This window comes from Carcharhinus amblyrhynchos, chromosome 18, assembly GCF_965287045.1.
Source record: "Carcharhinus amblyrhynchos chromosome 18, sCarAmb.v2.hapA, whole genome shotgun sequence".
Classification (NCBI taxonomy): domain Eukaryota; kingdom Metazoa; phylum Chordata; class Chondrichthyes; order Carcharhiniformes; family Carcharhinidae; genus Carcharhinus; species Carcharhinus amblyrhynchos.
The window spans coordinates 52440298-52460953 of record NC_137341.1 but is presented as its reverse complement, the minus strand read 5'-3'; the positions used below and the strand labels follow the sequence as shown (position 1 = coordinate 52460953).

General features: G+C 43.6%; 2 protein-coding genes across 5 annotated transcripts in view; one reads left to right on the top strand and one right to left on the bottom strand.

Annotated features, from left to right (window-relative positions):
• The window catches only part of pdxdc1 (pyridoxal-dependent decarboxylase domain containing 1), a 71187-nt gene extending 68477 nt beyond the window's left edge, over positions 1 to 2710 (top strand). For all 4 annotated transcript variants that reach the window (XM_080207014.1, XM_080207013.1, XM_080207016.1 and 1 more), the window contains 2 exons: positions 582 to 686; positions 1834 to 2710. In XM_080207014.1, coding sequence (XP_080063140.1) covers positions 582 to 686; positions 1834 to 2135 — 407 coding nt within the window. In that variant the 3' untranslated portion in view covers positions 2136 to 2710. The remainder of the gene's footprint in view (positions 1 to 581; positions 687 to 1833) is intronic.
• The window catches only part of ntan1 (N-terminal asparagine amidase), a 39684-nt gene continuing 21462 nt past the window's right edge, over positions 2435 to 20656 (bottom strand). The window contains exons 4-10 of the mRNA XM_080207017.1: positions 18802 to 18910; positions 11991 to 12064; positions 9222 to 9275; positions 4879 to 4932; positions 3850 to 3947; positions 3624 to 3737; positions 2435 to 3482 (exon numbers count right to left, since the gene is read on the bottom strand). Coding sequence (XP_080063143.1) covers positions 3312 to 3482; positions 3624 to 3737; positions 3850 to 3947; positions 4879 to 4932; positions 9222 to 9275; positions 11991 to 12064; positions 18802 to 18910 — 674 coding nt within the window. The 3' untranslated portion in view covers positions 2435 to 3311. The remainder of the gene's footprint in view (positions 3483 to 3623; positions 3738 to 3849; positions 3948 to 4878; positions 4933 to 9221; positions 9276 to 11990; positions 12065 to 18801; positions 18911 to 20656) is intronic.

Sequence of the window (20656 nt, the reverse complement as noted above, 5' to 3'; positions counted from 1 at the left end):
ACCACTGTGCCACCGTGCTGCCCAATTTGAGAGATCTTCCTCAGCGGTGATTGTTGAGAGGCTATTGGGGCATCCCCAATCAGCTGGATCTTGTCCTCACACATGCACTTTTCAATAAAAGTTACTGGAGATGAAAAGGGAGGGGAAACCTTAGCCATTTTTTCTACACATCAGAATACTATAGAGAATTGCTGAATCTCTGAAACCAGTAACTCATAAAAGGATTGGGACAGGCTGTTCTCTGGCAAGGATGTGATTGATAAGTGGGAGATCTTCAAGGGAGATATTAAATGAGTTTTTTGCATCCATATTTACTAAAGCATTCATTTCTCTGGGAGTAATGAGTAGCTACCAAGTAGCATTGCAAACAACAAACAGAATTGATTAAGCTTTGACTAAAAGCATGAATAGGTTTGAAACTTTTATATCTACACTTAATTATTTTTAATTATCAAATATATTTGCAGAATTTTCAAACTTTAAATGTTGCTTTTTTTGCTTATTTATGTAGATTTTTATTTTATGACCAGCTCGCTCTCCCCCCACTACCTCTTGACTTTGTCGAACTTGGTTTTTGTCAGGTTCTCTGGAGCCAACAGATAAACTATATGCACTAAAAGCCCAAGCCCCTGAAGGAACCCCACCACCAACACCCACAACCAGTCACGCCAAGCGCAAGTCACCAGGTATGTTGCATTTTTATTTTTCCTCATTCTTATTTTTGAAAATGCGTAATGTGCCGGATGCCTGTACAGATCACAGCCTTTATCTGCTTGGTTTTTTCTGGACAGTTAATTCCTGTTTCTGAGCTCGATGTTGCTGCAAGATGTTTCCTCACTGTCTCTGGATTGAGTTGGGTTTGGGATTCTGCACTAAATTTAGGATAAACTGATTTAAAACTCAAACTTAAAGATGGCGAAGATCTAAGCACCTAACCTTTGTATAAAAACATATACAAAGGTTAGTTAAAATATTAATGCGATTATAGATTTAAATTCTAAAGGATAACATATAGCGGCACACACATAATTCTCTAAATTTGCACACCTTTATTGTGGAGTCCAAGAGGCGTAGGCGAAAGTCATAGGTAAAAGGAGGATTGGAATGAGGCGGTCACAATGTTAAAATGGTAGCGTGGGCTTGTTGGGCCAAAGGGCCTGTTTCCTGTGCTGTGTTCTTTGATTATTCCTAAGTAAAACTGAAGGATTTGGAAAAATAAAGGGAAAATGAATTTGTTTAAAATGCTGTTTAATTTCATGGTCTTATGCAATTTTTTAAAAAAAGGAGCACCATATGTACCATCCCATAATACTAGTTTGTGTATGATTACTACATAATTTCACATCATTCCCTAGGGAATTGCCACAAGCCTTAATAGTAACTTGTTCACCTATTTAGCAAAGTAAGTTTTGAAACTGTAACTACTCTGTGCAGCCCTAGGAAGAATACAAGAACAGTCTAGGATGACCAGTGTGGTATTTATCCCATCTCTAAGCTCCCACTTGTGCATAATCTCCATATTGCCACTTAGGATGGCACAGTGGTTGTTAGCACTGCTGCCTCACAGCAACCCAGGTTCAATTCTGGCCTTGGGTCACTGTCTGTGTGGTGTCTGCAGGTTCTCCTCCCACACTGCAAAGATGTGCTAGATTGCCCCTTAGTGTCAGGGGGAATGCATGGGATTGTGGTCGGTGCAGACTCAATGGGCCAAATGGCCTCCTACTGCACAGGAAGGATTCTAACAAGGTATTTTGTTAGCCATTAACATGTAGGAATGGTTTCTTGCCAAAGGTATTTTCAAACTTTAATCAGTAGGCATTTTTAACTTAATAGGACAGAAACTGTTCAGAAAGTCCTCAAGAGCTTCAGCCTCTGATACAGTCAGTGAAACTTCAGTGGGGCACACAGAAGGAACGGAAGAATCTCGAATCATCACAGAAACAACTAGACTGGAGGGTGAAAATGAAATTCACAAGAGCTTGGAGTCTTCAGCCCAGCTGAATGGTGATTTGGAGCTTCCAGCCCCAGCACAGTCTAAAGGAAAATCTGATGATCATAGTTCCAACATACCAGAGGTTCATCAGACCTCTGAACCAGCAGAAGCTGAGGATCCAGAGAAAGAAGATCTTAGATAAAATAAAAAGCAAGTAAGACTTTGCCCGTCCACACAAGAAAAAGCACATCCTATGCTCGGGATAACATGGAACCTTTACTAATGTGAACTGTGCCATGTGATAGTACAGTCAAGATACTACTGTTGTAAGCCTTTAATTAGGATTTTTGCACATTACTGTGACATGATGAGGAATTTCAATTGTCATTAAAAGGCTGATTTTTAATAAGTTGATCCTAAATGGAACCTGTCCAGTAGGCTGAATCTCAGAAGTGCAATTGCTAGGTTTTCTGTAGAGTGCTTAAAAAAACTCTATACTTCTCTTTACATAATTATCAACCTGACTCACTACAATTACGTATGCTTATTACCAAGAATATGGGTTAATTTGTAGTTTGTTTAAAATTAATAAACCTTTACTGTTGCTGTCAATATTTAATTGGGTGGGGATCATTTTTTGCACATTGGTGGTTTTGTCCTTTCTGTACCACCTGCTATGTACATCTTGTAAGACTCAAACACAAAGCAAAAAAAAACAAAATTCAGTGTTTTGATTCTTAGTTAAAAATCAAATAAAATTTATTTGACAAATGTGAATCATTCTATTTTCCAGAGTGAACTTTGTTTTTAAACAAACAGCTTGGAATAATCAATGATAGGATGTCTTACATCCTTACCTGATCCATTCTTTTAAAAAAATACACTTTTTTCTGTGTCTTCAATGATTAAAGAGTATATTCACCATAAAACAGCCATTTATATGGACAATGATCACTACCAAAGCAGCAGGGCTCTGCAATAGAATGTAGACCATGCAAAAGAAATGGTAATGCAATTTATTTCAATTCTTAAGTCATTGTATAATCAAGAAATAGCCTTTCACCAGACTTACTGGCATTAGTGAAGTAGTAATCATTTCAAAAAATTTCCTTAAGCAAACTCCCACCTTCAGCAAACAGGGGTAACTTGGGCAGGGGAACGCTCTGTATACAGTGGTCCCGAAATTATATATGAGGCTTTAGTAGTTAATGACTTTGACCCTGTAAAGTGGTTCAGGATCTTTGTTTTGAAGCTGTGTGCAGTGGACAAACTGCCTTAAAGTTTTTGTGCATAAGCAAGCTTCCATAGTGAACACTTGGTGCAATGTCACTGTGATATGTAGCACTTGGGTGTTAGCAGTTCTGGTCATTGGAAACCATTAGGCAGCACATTTAACCCTTTCCCACAAACCATCCGCAGTTTTTCTGTAGTTCCTGGACCTACGCTGGGGAAATAACGGCTCCTTGGGTGGGTGATTCAGAAATTGGAAAATGGACTTCATGTGATTGACAAAATATGGAGGCTCAACAAGTGGAGATGTTGAGAAATTCTATAAAGAAATAGAAAACAAAGAAAAATGAATATTGTATATGGATATTCTTGCCCTGTAAATGAAGTGGCCAAATTGTCACCTCAAACAATTTCCACAAAACAACAGGAACACATTTCAAACTAGTAAATGTTGCGGCACCTGTAATATCACTTGATCCGTCTGCTGAAGCCAGAACTCTGCATTTGGAAATGGTGCCCATTGGTAAGGTTTAATCTGCAGTTGTTTCATTTCTGCATTATAAACTGACAAGACCTTGGAAGACAAAACAGATGAGTTGGAAAACTAATCATGTACTTTTGAGAAATCCACACTATTTAAGCAGGATATCACTGAGTTTAATTTTGAAGATGATTTCAGAACTTACAGAGCCTCCCAAAAAATTATGGGCAGAGCGGATAACCTCATCTGGACCTTTGTCTGGGAAATTTGCATGGAAAATCTCTCCGGTTTTCACATTTACAGCTGGAAGAAAATGAACCAAACCAGTGAGCTTGTGCTTGGTTAGTTACGAGAATCATTAAAAATTTTTTCAACTTATTAGGAAATCATTTAATGCCAAACCCAATCACAGTGCAGAAGGAGGTCATTCGACCTACTGAGTCTGTAGACCACACCAGACCCAGGCCCTATCCCCATAACCTCATAGCTAGTCCCCATGACACTAAAGGGTAATTTAGCATAGCCTATCCACCTAACCTGCACATCTTTGACCTGTGGGAAGAAACCCACGCAGACACAGGGAGAACATGTAAACAGATAGTGACCCAAGCTGGGAATCCCTGGTGTTGTGCGATAGCAATGCTAACCACTGTGCCACCATGCTGCCCAATAACCTCTCTGAATGGAAATAGAGTAAATCCTTTGTTGTTCTAAAGGTATGAGGGCAGCTCCCACCACTTACTGCTGGGAGGCTGGGAATCTTGTAACACTTGTTTCTCTTGACATCTCACAAAGGTCTCAATCTGAACAATAAATTAGCTAATATCAGCCAGGTCTGTAAGGGAAACACTACATCTATCTGTCTCTTAGCTCTAAGCTGGAAAAGGCAAAAAAAAATCAACTAGGTATATCCCCTTAAAATTAGTATCCAGCAACTACATCTTAGTTGATGATTCATTCCTTATACAAGATTACATGGGGCCATCCTTGGCCAAAAAGCATGACAACAATTAGCCAACGTTCATAGCATGCAATGGTAATGAGGGCTGATCAAGGAGAGAAGGAAAAAAATTAACTGAGATCAAGCCCAGAGCTAATAGTTCTCTGTCTCAGAGCAGAAAATATAATCCCTATAACACAATTTTAAAACAGAGTGAGGATATTGCACAACATAAGCCTGGTAAACAGAAAACTAAGAGAAGGGTTTTGGGACAAAAATGCGACAAATACTCACCTATCCCATATATTACAGGACGGTGGATACCTTCCTTCATCACATCATTAAGCTCTACAAAACAAACCATTTAAAAAATAATTAATATAACTCCATGTCATTTAGTTGTACAAAAAGTGAAGCAGAGAGATATAGGAAATAAGTAACTTTCATTTATATTTCGTGAACTCAGCACGTCCCCAAATGCTTTATAACCAACCAAGAACTCAGCAGCCAGTTAGCACACAGCAAGATTCCACAAATGGCAGTGTCAACGATCTGTCATAGGATTATTATTTTCTGCCTTTGCTCCTGGACCTGTGCAGAATGCTTTGTAAGAGAACGGAGTGAAAAAGAGTAAACACTGACAAAATTGAACAGCCTGCTTCACGGAATGACTTCTGTCAAAACAAGCAAACCCAAGGCTCATGGAGATGGGAGGCAAGAGGGACAGGGTATGAGCAGGGCTAACAACACTCATCAGAACCGCCTTCTGGCCCCGACGGGGCTCCAAGATGGGTGGTGCTCTTTGAATAATGCATACAAGGAGCCGAAAGACTTCCAGTAACTACCAGGGATGCCTATAAAAACGTGTCCAAATATGGAGTTTTTTTGTATCTCAGACATTTTAGGGGCATAGTAAGTAGGAAAATTAACCCTTCTCTGCTCAGTAAAATGGATGCATTTAGGTCCAACTTTTAGGCCACTAAATTAAGTGAATTGCAGCTTTTGAAGTGCTGTTAAGTGGCGCTGGACAGCTTCATGCCACTGAAGGAAGGCATTTCCTTCCAAGTGCATTTTGGGAACATTCCCGGAAGGAAAATGCAAACATCACTCCCACTGGTCAAATGGGATGGGCAATGGAAATACCACTGAATATCATGGGGAGGTGGTCAGGTTCTCTCTGGTAGTGTGATCACCGATTAGCACTTATTCAAATGGTGTCACTCATCAGCCTAGCCTGGATCTTGTCCAGATGTTGCTCTAGGTGAGCGTGAATCATTCATTATCTGAAAAATTGTAAATATTTACAATCCATCCACCATCATCATACAGGCCATTCATAAAAATGTGTGAATAAAGAAGAAAAGTACAGGAACAGGCCCTTCAGTCCTTCAAGCCCATGCCAATCATGATGCCCTTACTAAAAAAAAAACCCTACCCTTACTTGGTCCATATCCCTCTATTCTCTCCCTATTCATGCACCCATCCAGATGCCTCTTATAAACATTGCTAACGTGTCTGCTTCCACCACATCCTCTGGCAACGCATTCCAAGCACTGACCACTCAGTGAAAAACTTCCCTCACATATCTCCCTTAAACATTCCCTCTCTCGCCTTGAACCTGTGTCCCCTGATAATTGACACTTCCACCCTAGAAAAAAAAGCCTGTGATTATCCACCCTGTCTATGCCTCTCAAAATTTTGTAGACCGCTATCAGGTCTCTCCTCAAACTCCATCTTTCCAGTGAAAACAATCCTAGTTCATTCAACCTCTTCTCATAGCCAATACCCTTGAGACCAGGCAGCATCCTGGTGAACCTTCTTTGCACTCTCTCCAAAGCTTCCATATCCTTCTGGTAATGTGGTGACCAGAACTGCATACACTACTCCAAAAGTAACTTAAGTTTATATAGCTGCAACATGATTTCCCATCTCCTGTACTCAACTCCACCAATCTTCGTGTCATCCACAAACTTACTAATCAGACCATCCACATTTTCCTCCAGATCATTTAGATATACTACAGAGGTCCCTGCGGAACACCACTAGCTATAGATCTCCATTCTGAAAAGCACCTTCCAACACTACTCTCCGTTTCCTATAACCATGATGTGGAGGTGCCGACATTGGACTGGGGTAAGCATCATAAGAAGTCTCACAAAACCAGGTTTTAAAGTCCAACAGGTTTATTTGGCAACACTAGCTTTCGGAGTCTCAAGCTCCTTCATCAGGTGAGTGAGGACTTGTGTTCACAAACAGGGCATATACAGACACAAACTCAATTTACAAGATAATGGTTGGCATGCGAGTCTTTGCAGATAATCAAGTCTTAAAGGTACAGACAATGTGAGTGGAGAGAGGGCCAAGCACAGGTTAAAGAGGTGTATATTGTCTCCAGCCAGGACGGTTAGTGAGATTTTGCAAGTCCAGGCAAGTCGTGGGGGTTACAGATGGGTTCATGTCACACTAAGATCCTGGTTGAGGCCATCCTCGTGTGCAGAACTTGGCTATTAATCTCTGCTCAGCGACTCTGTGTTATTGTGTCTCGTGAAGGCTGCCTTGGAGGACACTTACCCAAAGATCAGAGGCTGAATGCCCTTGACCGCTGAAGTGTTCTCCGATTGGAAGGTAACACTCCTGCCTGGTGATCATCGAGCGGTATTCATTCATTCGCTGTCACAGTGTCTGCATGGTCTCCCCAATGTACCATGCCTTGGGACATCCTTTCCTGCAGTGGATCAGGTAGATAACGTTGGCCAAGTCACAAGAGTATGTGCCGTGTACCTGGTGGATGGCGTTCTCATGCGAGATGATGGCATCCGTGTCAATGATCCGGCATGTCTTGCAGAGGTTGCTGAGGCAGGGTTGTGCAGTGTCGTGGACACTGTTCTCCTGAAGGCTGGGTAGTTTGCTGTGGACAATGGTCTGTTTGAGGTTGTGTGGTTGTTTGAAGGCAAGAAATGGGGATATGGGGATAGCCTTGGCGAGATGTTCATCTTCATCAATGACATGTTGAAGGCTCCAGAGATGTCATGGCTTCTCTGCTCGGGGGAAGTATCAGACGACGAAGGGTACTCTGTCCACTGTGTCCTGTGTTTGTCTTCTGAGGAGGTCAGTGCAGTTTTTCACTGTGGTGCGTTGGAACTGTCAATCGATCAGTCGAGCACCGTATCCTGTTCTTATGAGGGTATCTTTCGGCGCTGCCATGTGATCGATGAAGGCCAACATCTCGCCAAAGCCATCCCCACACCCCCACTTCTTGCCTTCAAGCAACCACACAACTTAAACAGACCACTGTCTGCAGCAAACTATCCAGCCTTCAGGAGAACAGTGACCACAACACCACACAACCCTGCCACAGCAACCTCTGCAAGACATGCTAGATCATTGACACGGATGCCATCATCTCACGTGAGAACACCATCCACCAGGTACACGGTACATACTCTTGCGACTTGGCCAACATTGTCTACCTGATATGCTGCAGGAAAGAATGTCCTGAAGCATGGTACATTGGGGAGACCATGCAGACGTTACAACAACTGATGAATGGACACCGCTTGACAATCACCAGACAAGACTGTTCTCTTCCTGTCGGCGAACACTTCAGTGGTCACGGGCATTCAACCTCTGACCTTCAGGTAAGCATTCTCCAAGGCGGCCTTTACGACACACAACACAGAATTGCTAAGCAGAAACTGACAACCAAGTTCCGCACAACGAGGATGGCCTCCACCAGGATCTTGGGTTCATGTCACACTATCTGTAACCCCCACGACTTGCCTGGACTTGCAAAAATCTCACTAACTGTCCTGGCTGGAGACAATACACATCTCTTTAACCTGTGCTTAACCCTCTCTCCACTCACATTTAAGACTTGATTACCTGTAAAGACTCGCATTCCAACCACTATTTTGTAAACTGAGTTTGTGTCTGTATATGCCCTGTTTGTGAACACAAGTCCTCATTCACCTGATAAAGGAGCCTGAGACTCCGAAAGCTTGTGGTGCCAAATAAAACTGTTGGACTTTAACCTGGTGTTGTGAGACTTCTTACTGTTCCATAACCAAGCCAGTTCTGTATCCATCTAGCCAGCCCACTCCGAATCCCACGTGATTTTAGTTTTTGTACCAATTTGCCCTGTGGGACCTTGTCAAAGGCCTTACTAAAGTTCATATAAACTACATCCTCAGCCCTTCCCCCCATCAATTATCTTTGAGTTTTTTGAAGAAGTGACAATCAGCTGGTGAGACATGACCTCCCCCATGCTGCCTGTCACTAACTAGTCCATTTTCTTCGAAATCTGCATGTATCCTGTCCCTTTATATCTTCTCCAAAAGCTTCCCCACCAACACCTAGGGGATTTTCATAGTAACTTCATTGCAGTGTTAATGTAAGCCTACTTATGACACTAATAAATAAAATAAATCTACATTTTTCCCTTAAAAGTTTAAACTTTTTTCCATAAAGATATTTAAGCAAATAAATATATAAATAAATAAATAGGTTACAAATAATTTAAAATCAAGAGTTTCAGAACATTATTTAAAAAAAGAGTATATTCTACAGCAATTAAATTCCAGTTCATTGTTCTTGCCCAAAGGAATGACATTGAAGTTACACAAAGACTGAGGATTCACCTGTTAAACAATATGTTTCCAAATGAATGTTCTCTGGCTGCTTGTTGAAAACTTCTGTAAGCGAATGAAGCAAAACAGACAGTGATGAATATACACAGCAAGCTTAAAGAATGATCTCTCGAATACAATTATAGTTTGCAGAGCTTTGATTTATACCCAGCAGAACTCGGAAAGATGTCTGAAGATCAGACAATCTGGTGACAAATCCCAGTATTAAGTTGGAGCAAATTTCCCAAAAGCAGGCAGAGAGAGAGAGGCTTGTTTTCAGCTTGATGTCCCTCCTAAAACCAAAACCTGCAGCTCAGAACTGAAAATGAAAGAGCTCAAGGACAGGGTCCTTGGCGCGGTGCTAACCTCTGTGCCTTCACATCCTCTTTTGACCACAGGCAAGGCTCCAGAGGACTGGAGAATAGTCAATGTTGTCCCTTGTTTAAGAAAGAAACTGGGACAATCCAGGAAATTATAGGCTGGTGAGGTGGTGGGGAAGCTTTTGGAGAAGATACTGAGGGACAGGATATGTGCACATTTGGAAGGAACACTGGAACTCTAGTTTTCTTTTTGTGGGGCGGGGGGGGGGGGGGGGGGGGGGCGGAGGTTAGCAAGGTAAATATATGGAGTTACAGGGATAGGGTGGGATTGTTGTCAGTGCAAGCTCAAAGGGCTGCATGGCCTCCTTCTGTACTATAGGGATTCTATGATCTTATGACACAACATATGTTAGCTTCAAGAACAACGAAACGCACCATTCACAATGTTAAGTGTGACATCAGTGTACCTTTAAGAGTTTTGTTTTAAATCATGCTCTCTGCAGCGCACAGCTTTAGCTGATGTCATTGTTGCTGGGCTGTCAACGAGGAGTCTTTTCATTGCTCCTTAAGTGGCTTAAATGGGGGGTGATTATTTTTACTTTGGAAATTAGTTTGGGAATGACCCTGTATTGTTAAGAGGAAGAATGTTTGCAGGTCAGATGCCAGGAGCACTTTCATTTTCAGTTCTGAGCTGCAGGTTTTAATTTTAGAAGGGACGTCAAGCTGGAAAGAACCGTCTCTCTCTCTGGTTTTGGGAATTCTACTGGTTAGCTGAAAGCAAGACTTCTTGCCTTTGTGCAGTGGAAAGTCTGCTGTTGGTTTGACTAGAGTCTCTCCCTGGTGTTCTAGGAAGCTGTTCTGACTGTAATCAGAGGACAGCTAGAAGTTGCAAGCTGAGAAGTGAGGGTTTTCAATTTTCCAACCAAAGGACTTGATTCCTGTATCATGTGAGCTTTGGTCTTTGCTGTGTTAAACCTGTTAACTGGGATCAAAACACTGCAGTCAAATATCTAAAATGGTCATTTCCCCAAGAAAACACCTTTGACCCCTAACACCAATGTTTCAGTCAATGGTGGAATATTCATTGTGAGTTAATTAAAATGTTCTTTGTCCACAGACCAAGGCAAGACATCAACCTCACTCTAACTGAAGGTTGGTAAATCTTTCAGCCTGAGGGCCACATTTGAGTAAGGGAATTGCACAAGGGGCATCCTGTGGCACTCGATGTAACCATTAACAGAAAACCTGACACAGAGAGATAATGATTATGTAATGACAGGTGACCAAAAACTTTATCAAAGAGACAGGCTTTACAGATCATCTTAAAGGACTAGAGGAAGTTAGAAGTAAAGAAGTTAGGAAGGAAATTCCAGAGCACTATGTCTAGAAAGCGTTTTTTTATCCATTTACAGGACATGGGCTTCGCTGGCTGGCCAGCCAGCATTTATTACCCATCCCTAGATGCCTTTCAAAGGCAGTTGAGAGTCAACCACATTGCTGTGACTCTGGAGTCACATGTAGGCCAGACCAGTTGAGCATGGCTGATTTCCTTTCTTACGGTGAATCAGATGGTTTCATGGTCATCAGCAGATCCTTAATTCCAGATTTTTTTTTTATTGGATTCAAATTCCACCATCTGCCGTAGTGGGATTCGAACCAGAATATTAGCTGACTTTCTGGATTAATAGTCTGATGATAATACCACAAGGCCATTGCCTCCTCATGTTGAAAGCACTTCAGCCACTGGAGGGCAGGATAGAATTAGGGATGCATGAGAGGCTTGAATTGGAAGAACACAAAGTTCTCAGGGTTATAGGGTTGTTGAGGAGGGGTTTTTTTTTAAATCACAATATATTCCCAGAGGAAAGTCATAAAGGAAGAAACTTAACAAATCCATTTTCCAGAGATTAGGTTTTATCTTTAAACTGACTGGAATTCAGAAGAATGAGGGGAGATCTTATAGAAACATATAAGATAGAATCAGGCAGGTTGTTTCCACTGGTGGGTGAAACCAGAACCAGGGGGCATGGCCTCAAAATAAGGGGGGAGCAGGTTTTGGACTGAGTTAAGGAGGAACTTCTTCACCCAAAGGGTGTGAATCTGTGGAATTCCCTGGGAAGCAGTTGAGGCTACCTTATTGAATGTTTTTAAGGCACAGATAGATAAATTTTTGAACAGTAAAGGAATTATGGGTTATGGTGGGTAAGTGGAGCTGAGTCCATGAAAAGATGAGCCATGACCTTATTGAATGGCGGAGCAGGTGCAAGGGACCAGATGGCCTACTCCTGCTCCTAGTTCTTATGTAGTAAAAACAGAAGAAGATGCAGTATTTAGTGATGGTATCTTTACAACAATTTCAATCATAGTGTAATTTCTTTGTTTTTCACCATGTTAGCATAAAAATACATTAATATGCAAATTGTTAAATTTCCAAATGTCTTAGTAAAATATTAAAACCTACTGAGCAGTTCAAGACTGAGTGTCCGTGAAGATGACCTTTCGTCAATGTATCCTCCGATAAGGTGAACTTCATACCTCAAATACAAAATTATAATAAATTCACAAAACATTTTCTGGAAGAAAATGTACCAAATGGAAAATCCTACAGATTAATCACACACATTAATATTCTTTAAATCAGACCAGGTTCCTTGAGAGGAGCCACATGGCTGGAAAAGAACCTCAAATATAATTTTTCATGTGGTCTCATTATAAATGCACATAACCATAACAATGTGGGTGAAACGTAAGGATATTAGACAGATAACGTGGCGTTCAGTTTTGATCATTAACTGGAAAGATTCCAAGCAATCTAGATCACTTCCCTCATCATGATATTCAGAGAATCATAGAATCACGACAGTGCTAAAGGAGGCCATTCATCCCATCGAGCCTACACCGGCAACAGCCCTACCCAGACTCTATCCCCATAACCCCATGTATTTACCTTGCTAATCCACCTGACTCTAAGGGGCAATTTAGCATGGTCAGTGCATCTAACCAGCACTGCTTTCAGACTGTGGGAGGAAACCGGAGCACCCAGAGGAAACCCACACAGACACTGGGAGAACGTGCGGTCTCCGCACAGTGACCCAAGCCAGGAATCGAACCTGGGTTCCTGGCACTGTGAGGCAGCAGTTCTATTGTCAAGACTTCTTCTAAATGGCCCTATTCTCTTGTGTAGGGGACTGAAACAGCCAGATTTTTGTTTTGGCCCCAGCGACTACCTTAACAATTACGGTAGCTAGTTAGGCTGCTCAAGGAGGTACGCTTCTACAAACCCACCCTATACACTGATGCAGGATATTAGTGTCTGAACCACAGAATCCCTACAGTGCAGAAGGAGGTCATTCAGCCCATCGAGTTTGCAGCAAAAGAGCATCCAACCAGGCCCATTCCTCTCTGCCCTATTCCCATAATTCTGCACATTTACCATGACCAATCCATCTTTGGACTGTGGGAGGAAACTGGAGCTCCTGGAGGAAGCCCACACAGACACAGGGAGAATGTGCAAAATGTACAAACTCCACACAGACAGTGACCCAAGCCAGGAATTGAACCTGGGTCCCTGATGCTGTGAAGCAGCAGTGCTAACCACTGTACCACTCGCATGTCCTTGCATACATCGTGGAATTGCAATATAAGAACATAAGAACATAAGAAATAGGAGCAGGAGTAGGCCATCTGGCCCTTCGAGCCTGCCCCGCCATTCAATAAGATCATGGCTGATCTGTCGTGGCTCAGTTCCACTTTCCCGCCCTCTCCCCATAACCCTTAATCCCCTCTCTTATCAAAAACCCATCAACCCGCTTCTTAAAAATATTTAGCGAGGCAGCCTCCACCACTTCAACGGGCAGAGAATTCCAGAGATTCACCACCCTTTGAGTGAAGAAGTTCCTCCTCAACTCCGTTCTAAACCGCCCCCCCTTTATCTTGAGGCTGTGCCCCCTAGTCCTACTGTCTTTTTTGAGCGGGAAGAGTCTCTCCACCTCTATCCTATCCATCCCATTCATCATCTTATACGTCTCAATGAGATCTCCCCTCATTCTTCTAAACTCTAACGAGTACAAGCCTAGTTTATTCAGCCTCTCCTCATAGCTCAACCCCCTCAACTCCGGTATCAGCCTAGTAAACCTCCTCTGCACTCCCTCCAAGGCCAAAATATCCTTGCGCAGGTGCGGCGCCCAAAACTGCACACAGTACTCCAGCTGCGGCCTCACCAATGCCCTATACAGCTGCAGCAAGACCTCCCTACTTTTATATTCAATCCCCCTCGCTATGAAGGCCAGCATCCCATTCGCCTTCCTGACCACCTGCTGCACCTGCAGGCTGGGTTTTTGCGACTCATGCACAAGGACCCCGAGGTCCCTCTGCACCGTCGCCTGCTGCAGTTTTTCGCCCTGTAAGTAATAGTCCTTCCTACCATTCTTCCTACCAAAGTGGACCACCTCACACTTGCCAACATTAAATTCCATTTGCCATTTCCTGGCCCATTCGCCCAGCCTATCTAGATCCTTCTGCAGACTCTCCACACCCTCCGCACAATTTGCCTTTCCCCCAATCTTGGTGTCATCAGCAAATTTCGACACCCTACACTCGGTTCCCTCCTCCAGATCATCTATATAAATGGTAAATAGCTGAGGCCCCAGCACCGACCCCTGGGGCACCCCACTAGTCACCAACCGCCAATCCGAATAGCACCCATTGACCCCCACTCTCTGCCTCCTATTTGACAACCAATCCTCTATCCACGCTAACACCCTACCCCCAACTCCATGTCCTCTGACCTTCTGCAGTAACCTCTTGTGAGGTACCTTATCAAACGCCTTCTGAAAATCCAGAAAGACCACATCCACCGGCTCTCCTCTATCCACCGCCCTAGACACATCCTCATAGAACTCCAGTAAATTTGTCAGACACGACTTCCCTTTAATGAAACCGTGTTGCGTCTGCCCTATCAAGCAATTCCCTTCAAGATGCCTCGCAATTTCCTCCTTAATGACTGATTCTAACATTTTACCTACCACAGACGTTAAACTAACCAGCCTGTAATTCCCCGCCTTTTGCCTGGCACCCTTCTTAAACAACGGCGTAACATTAGCCGCTTTCCAATCTTCCGGCACTTCCCCGGAATCCAGCGACGTCTGGAAAATAACCACCAAGGCATCCACTATAACCTCCGCCATTTCTTTCAGAACCCTCGGATGCATTCCATCCGGTCCTGGGGACTTGTCCACAATCAGCCCCTCCAGTCTGTCGCGCACCACCTCTCTAGTAACAGTAATGTCATTAAGACCCTCCAGTCCTACCACCTTTCCATCGCTAACACCCGGCAAATTATTCACGTCCTCCTCCGTGAAGACAGAAACAAAAAAGTTATTCAAGACCTTAGCCATATCCCCATCCCCTACCACTAGGTCCCCTTTCTCATCCTCTAAGGGACCAACGTTCACCCTAGCCAGCCTCTTCCTTTTTATATATTTATAAAAACTCTTGCTATCCTTTTTTATATTAAGCGCTAGCCCAGCTTCATAGCTTCTTCTACCCTCCTTTATCAACTTTTTTGTCAATCTTTGTTGACATTTAAACCTTTCCCAATCCTCTTCTCGCCCACTGCTCTTAGCTACTCTAAATTCCTCCGCTTTTAATTTAACACTTTCCTTCACCTCCTTCGTTATCCACGGCTTATTAACTCTCTTCCTACTGTCCTTTTTAACCATCGGAATAAATTTCTGCTGAGCACCAAGAGAGATCTCCTTAAAGATCCTCCACTGCTCCTCAGCAGACCTACCTTCCAACGCGCTCCCCCAGTCCACATTCGCCAATTCTTCTCTCATCCTACCATACTCCCCTCTATTCAAACAAAGGACGCGTCTCCGGGAACCCACTTTCTCCTCCTCCATCTGCAACAGAAACTCCACCATACAATGATCACTCTCTCCAAGAGGATCCTTCACCTCAAGGTCCCTAATTCTACCCGCCTCATTACATAGCACCAGATCCAAGATAGCTCGCTCCCTCGTCGGCTCCAACACACACTGTTCCAGGAAACTATCCCGGCAGCATTCCAAGAACTCCTCCTCGAGCCCACCTCGTCCAACATGGGTCGACCAATCAATATGCAGATTGAAATCCCCCATAACTACTGCCGTCCCATTCCTGCACGCCGCACTTATTTGCGCGTTAACAGCCCGCCCCACCTCCAGATCATTATTCGGGGGCCTATAGACGACACCCACCAGCGTCTTCCTCCCTTTGCTGTTCCTAATCTCCACCCACAACGATTCCACTTTCTGCTCTTTGGCTCCGATATCATCCCTTGCTACCACCTTGATGCTGTCCTTAATCAGCAGAGCTACGCCACCCCCTCTTTCCTCCTGCCTATCCTTCCTAAACACTTGATAGCCCTGTACATTCATCTCCCAGTCCCTGTCACCTTGCAGCCACGTCTCTGTAATGGCCACCAGATCGTATCCATTTGTGTCTATCTGCGCCACCAGCTCATCCACTTTATTCCGAATGCTTCGTGCATTCAGATAAAGCGCTTTCATCCCAGCCTTCTTCTGGACCCTATTTGCCGTAACGCCACCATTTGGGACATCCTCAGCCTCTTCCCTTACCTGTACCCTATCCTTAACTGTAGACCTCCTAACATCACCTACCCTCGCACCCTCCCCCCGCCTAATTAGTTTAAAGCCCTGTCTACAGTCCTCTTTACTCGATTCGCCAGCACTCTGGTCCCAGCACGATTCAGACCAACCCCATCCCGCCCGAACAAGTCCCACCTACCCCAATACTGGTGCCAATGCCCCATAAATTCGATCCCATTCCTCCCACACCAATCTCTGAGCCACCCATTCACTTCCTTTATCCTGTCAACCCTACGCCCGTCTGCACTCGGTTCAGGCAGTAGCCCAGAGAAGACCACCTTGTCGGTTCTACTTTTTAATTCCATTCCCAGCTTTTCATACTCCCTCCCCAGATCCTCAGTCCGCACTTTGCCTACGTCGCCGGCACCCACATGTACCACCACAACCGGGTTCTCACCCTCCCACTCCAGATTCCTCTGCAGCCCAGCTGCGACATCCTGTACCCGAGCACCAGGCAGACAACACACCCTTCTGTGCACTTTGTCATTGTGACAAAGGACAGTGTCAATACCCTTCACCCCACTATCCCCAATCACTACTACGTTCCTTTTCCCCTTCTCTTTGCCTATGTCCTGCTGCATCACTGTACCGTGTGCAGTTTGCTCACCAACCTCACCTGCCTCGTCCTCTTCCAGAGTGGAAGCAAGAACCTCAAACCTGTTATGCAGATTAAGAGGCTGAGGCCTCCGCTCCTCACCCCCCTTCCTCCTCCCAGCAGCCCCCTTTTGTTCCTGACCCTTAGATTTAGACAGTCTAGAGGGGGTGGATGTCACTTGCACCCCATTGACAATGACACCCTCTCTCCCCCTGATGAGCCTCAGTGTCTGTAGCTCAGAGGCCAGCTCATCCACCTTGAGCTGGAGCTCCTCCAGCAACCTGCACTTACTGCAGACATGGTCTCTGGGAAGGACCCTGGGGTCCACCAGTTCCCACATCATACAGGAACCGCACATCACATGCCCCTCCATTATTCAATATAATTTGTTGTGGGAAAAAATTTTTTCCTTGTTTCTTGCTGTAGTAGTTTTGGAAAAAAAATTTTTTTTTTCCTTGTTCTTTCAACCTGGCCTTTTTTCCCTCAAGCCCTTTTTGATATTAAGCCCTAATAGCTCACTCTGCTTCCCTCTCACTCCGCTGCCCGCTCCGACGCTGCCCGCTATCTACACCAGGCCTCCTTTTAAACTTGGTGCTGATTTAAAGCTGATGGGCCACAACTGCCTGATAATCACTCCCTCACAATTCTTAAAGCAGTAAATACAATAAGTAAATGCTTTAAACAGTTCTACAAAGAACAAAGTGCTTTAAACTTATTTTAAACAGGTTTTTAACAGGTAAAGTCTTAGCTTTCTCTCTGATGCTCCTTCCTCGTCTGCTCCAGCAAACAATGTAAGGCTTCACCGTGTGGACACTTGATAATTAAAGCTGATGGGCCACAACTGCATGGAATTCAACCTGACATGAAAGTGTGTTAATTACTGCCTTCCACAGAATTACTGTGTTTTCAATGGTTTTGACCTGAATAAAACAGAAAACCCACAAGACTGGGCTAAAATTGATCTTCTATTCTCTCTTTACTGTCCATCGATATACCTGAGATGCAGGTGGTTGATGGAATAGAGGGAAATGTGAACATTGGCAGGAAGGTTGGAAAGCAGAATATTATTTAAATGGAGGGAGATTGCAGAACTCAGTGGAACAGAGGGATTTGAGTGACCTGATACATGATTCACAAAAAAGTTAGTATGCAGGTGCAGCAAGTGAATAGACAAAAAGAATATTGGCATTCATATTCCATTCCCCTCGTAGTAAAAGTAGGGAACTTTTCCTGCAGCTTTACAGGACCTTGCGGAGGCCACACCTGAAGTACTGTGTACAGGTTTGGTCTCCATTTTGAGGAGAAAGTTATAATTGCATCAGAAACGGTTGAGGGAAGGGTCGATCAACTATTCTTGTGATGAAGGGCTAGTCTTATGAAAGAAGATTGAACAGATCCAACTGACACCTATTGGACAATGATCTTCACTGTGGCCCAATGGTTAGCACTGCCGCCTCACAGTGCCAGGTACCCGGGTTCAATTCTGGCCTTAGGTCACTGTCTGTGCAGAGTCTGCACGTTCTCCCCGTGTCTGTGCTGGTTTGCTCTGGGTGCTCTGGTTTCCTCCCACAGTCCGAAAGACGTGCTGGTTGGATGCATTGGCATTGCTAAATTGCCCTTCCCAGGCACCAGTGTGGCGCGACTAGGGGATTTTCACAGTAACATCATTGCGGTGTTAATGTAAGGCTACTTGTGAATAATAAATAAACTTTAAAAAAAAACCTGACCATGAAATTCTCCAAATCACCATTATTTATTAAAGGCAAAACGTTATAGATGCTGGAATGTGACACAAAAACAGAAATGCTGGAGAAAGTCAATAAGTCCGATAATAAAGCCAACCTTTTGAAGTGGGTCTGATAGCATCTGTGGAGAAAGAATAAGTCCAAGAGTCAGCCTGATTCGAAACGTTGGCTCTATTCTCTCTCCACCATTATTATTTATATGGAAATGCAACTACCTGTTGGAACACATTAGGTGTGAACTGAAGGCTTCCCCTTCCCAGCAGTAGAGCACTAAGATCTTACCTTCCAGAATCACATCCAACTGACAAGGACTTCACAGCATTTAACATTAAAGACACCATTAATTGGGTTTCTAATCCATCACAATGCCCCAAACTCGTAGCCCCACTCCCTAAAAATAAATCCAGATAATGTGCATGTTAGAGGAATTTATAGTGCTCTGGGATTAAAACACTAACAAAGACCATTAAAAGACTGGATTAATTTTGGATAAGAATCACAGACTGCCTTATTTTTATATTTTACAGAGGCACTGTCTGCATAGAAATACATATATCCACAGTTAGAGGATTTAAACACATAGTTTTTGAAAGTATTACTGAACAGGCATACAGCTTGGCTGATGGCACAGAGTTCTAAGGCATCATGGGAAATAGGCCAGTAAAGTGAACCACATTCCTTATAATAATACATTCATAGAAGCATAAATCTTATTAGCACGGATACCAGATAGCACAGTGAGAGACATTCACTGAGCAAAGACAAACTAGTCAGGGGTCTGAGAGGAGAGGGGGACTGGTGGTGTTAAGATGGCGGTGCGGGCTCGTTGGGCCGAAGGGCCTGTTTCCCAGGCTGATTTTGTTCTTTGTTCTTTGTAGTGGTTCCAGTCAGCTCAGCGAGTAGGCAGAGTCTTCAACCAGATTTGACTGTGGAACTGGCAAGAGGTGGCCATGGGAAAGTCAGGTAGAAACTGCCAAAACTTACTGTTCCCTTGCTGTCAGAGAATATCTGTAATTGGCCAATGTCTATGACATTAACAAATAATGACTGATCTGTACTAATGATGATTGGTTCATTTCTGACTAGAATGAGCTAGAGGGCGGCTAAAATATCTTATACATTTTTCATAAGTGCATTGCCACTGTGCTGAATAAACTAGGCTTGTACTCGTTAGAGTTTAGAAGAATGAGGGGAGATCTCATTGAGACATATAAGATGTTGAATGGGATGGATAGGATAGAGGTGGAGAGGCTCTTCCCGCTCAGAAAGGACAGTAGGACTAGGGGGCACAGCCTCAAGATAAAGGGGGGGGGGCAGTTTAGAACGGAGTTGAGGAGGAACTTCTTCACTCAAAGGGTGGTGAATCTCTGGAATTCTCTGCCTGTTGAAGTGGTGGAGGCTGCCTCGCTCAATATTTTTATGACGCGGGTTGATAGGTTTTTGATAGGCAAGGGGATTAAGGGTTATGGGGAGAGGGTGGGAATGTGGAATTGAGCTACGACAGATCAGCCATGATCTTGTTGAATGGCGGGGCAGACTCGAGGGGCTAGATGGCCTACTCCTGCTCCTATTTCTTATGTTCTTATGTGATGTAACTTCAGAGAAGTGTTGGACAATCCAATCCTTCTCTCCCAGTTTACTTTGATCAATAAAGAACATCATTCACCAGGATATTATAATCGTGAGTCTTTGTATTAGCTGAAGTTAAACTCAATATTTAGCCTTTGAAAAAAAACTTACAATGCACAAGTAAAATGTTATATTTTTTCTTCATTATTCCTTGGCATTCATCGTTGGCAAGGCCGGTATTTGTTGTTCATCCCTAATTGCTCTTGAACGGAGTAGCTTACCAGGCAATTTCATCAGTCAATTAAGAGTCAACTACATTGCTGTGGTCCTGGAGTCACATGCAGGCCAAACTAGGTAAGGATGGCAGATTTCCTTCCCTAAAGGACATTAATGAATCAGATGGGTTTAATCAAAAGACAACTGCTGATAGTCTGGTGGTCACCATTATTGAGGCGCACTTTATTAACGGAATTTAAATTCCACCAGCTGTCACAGTGGGATTGGAACCCGTGTCCCCAGAGTACTAGCCTAGATTACTAATCCAGTGACATCACCACTACACCACCAT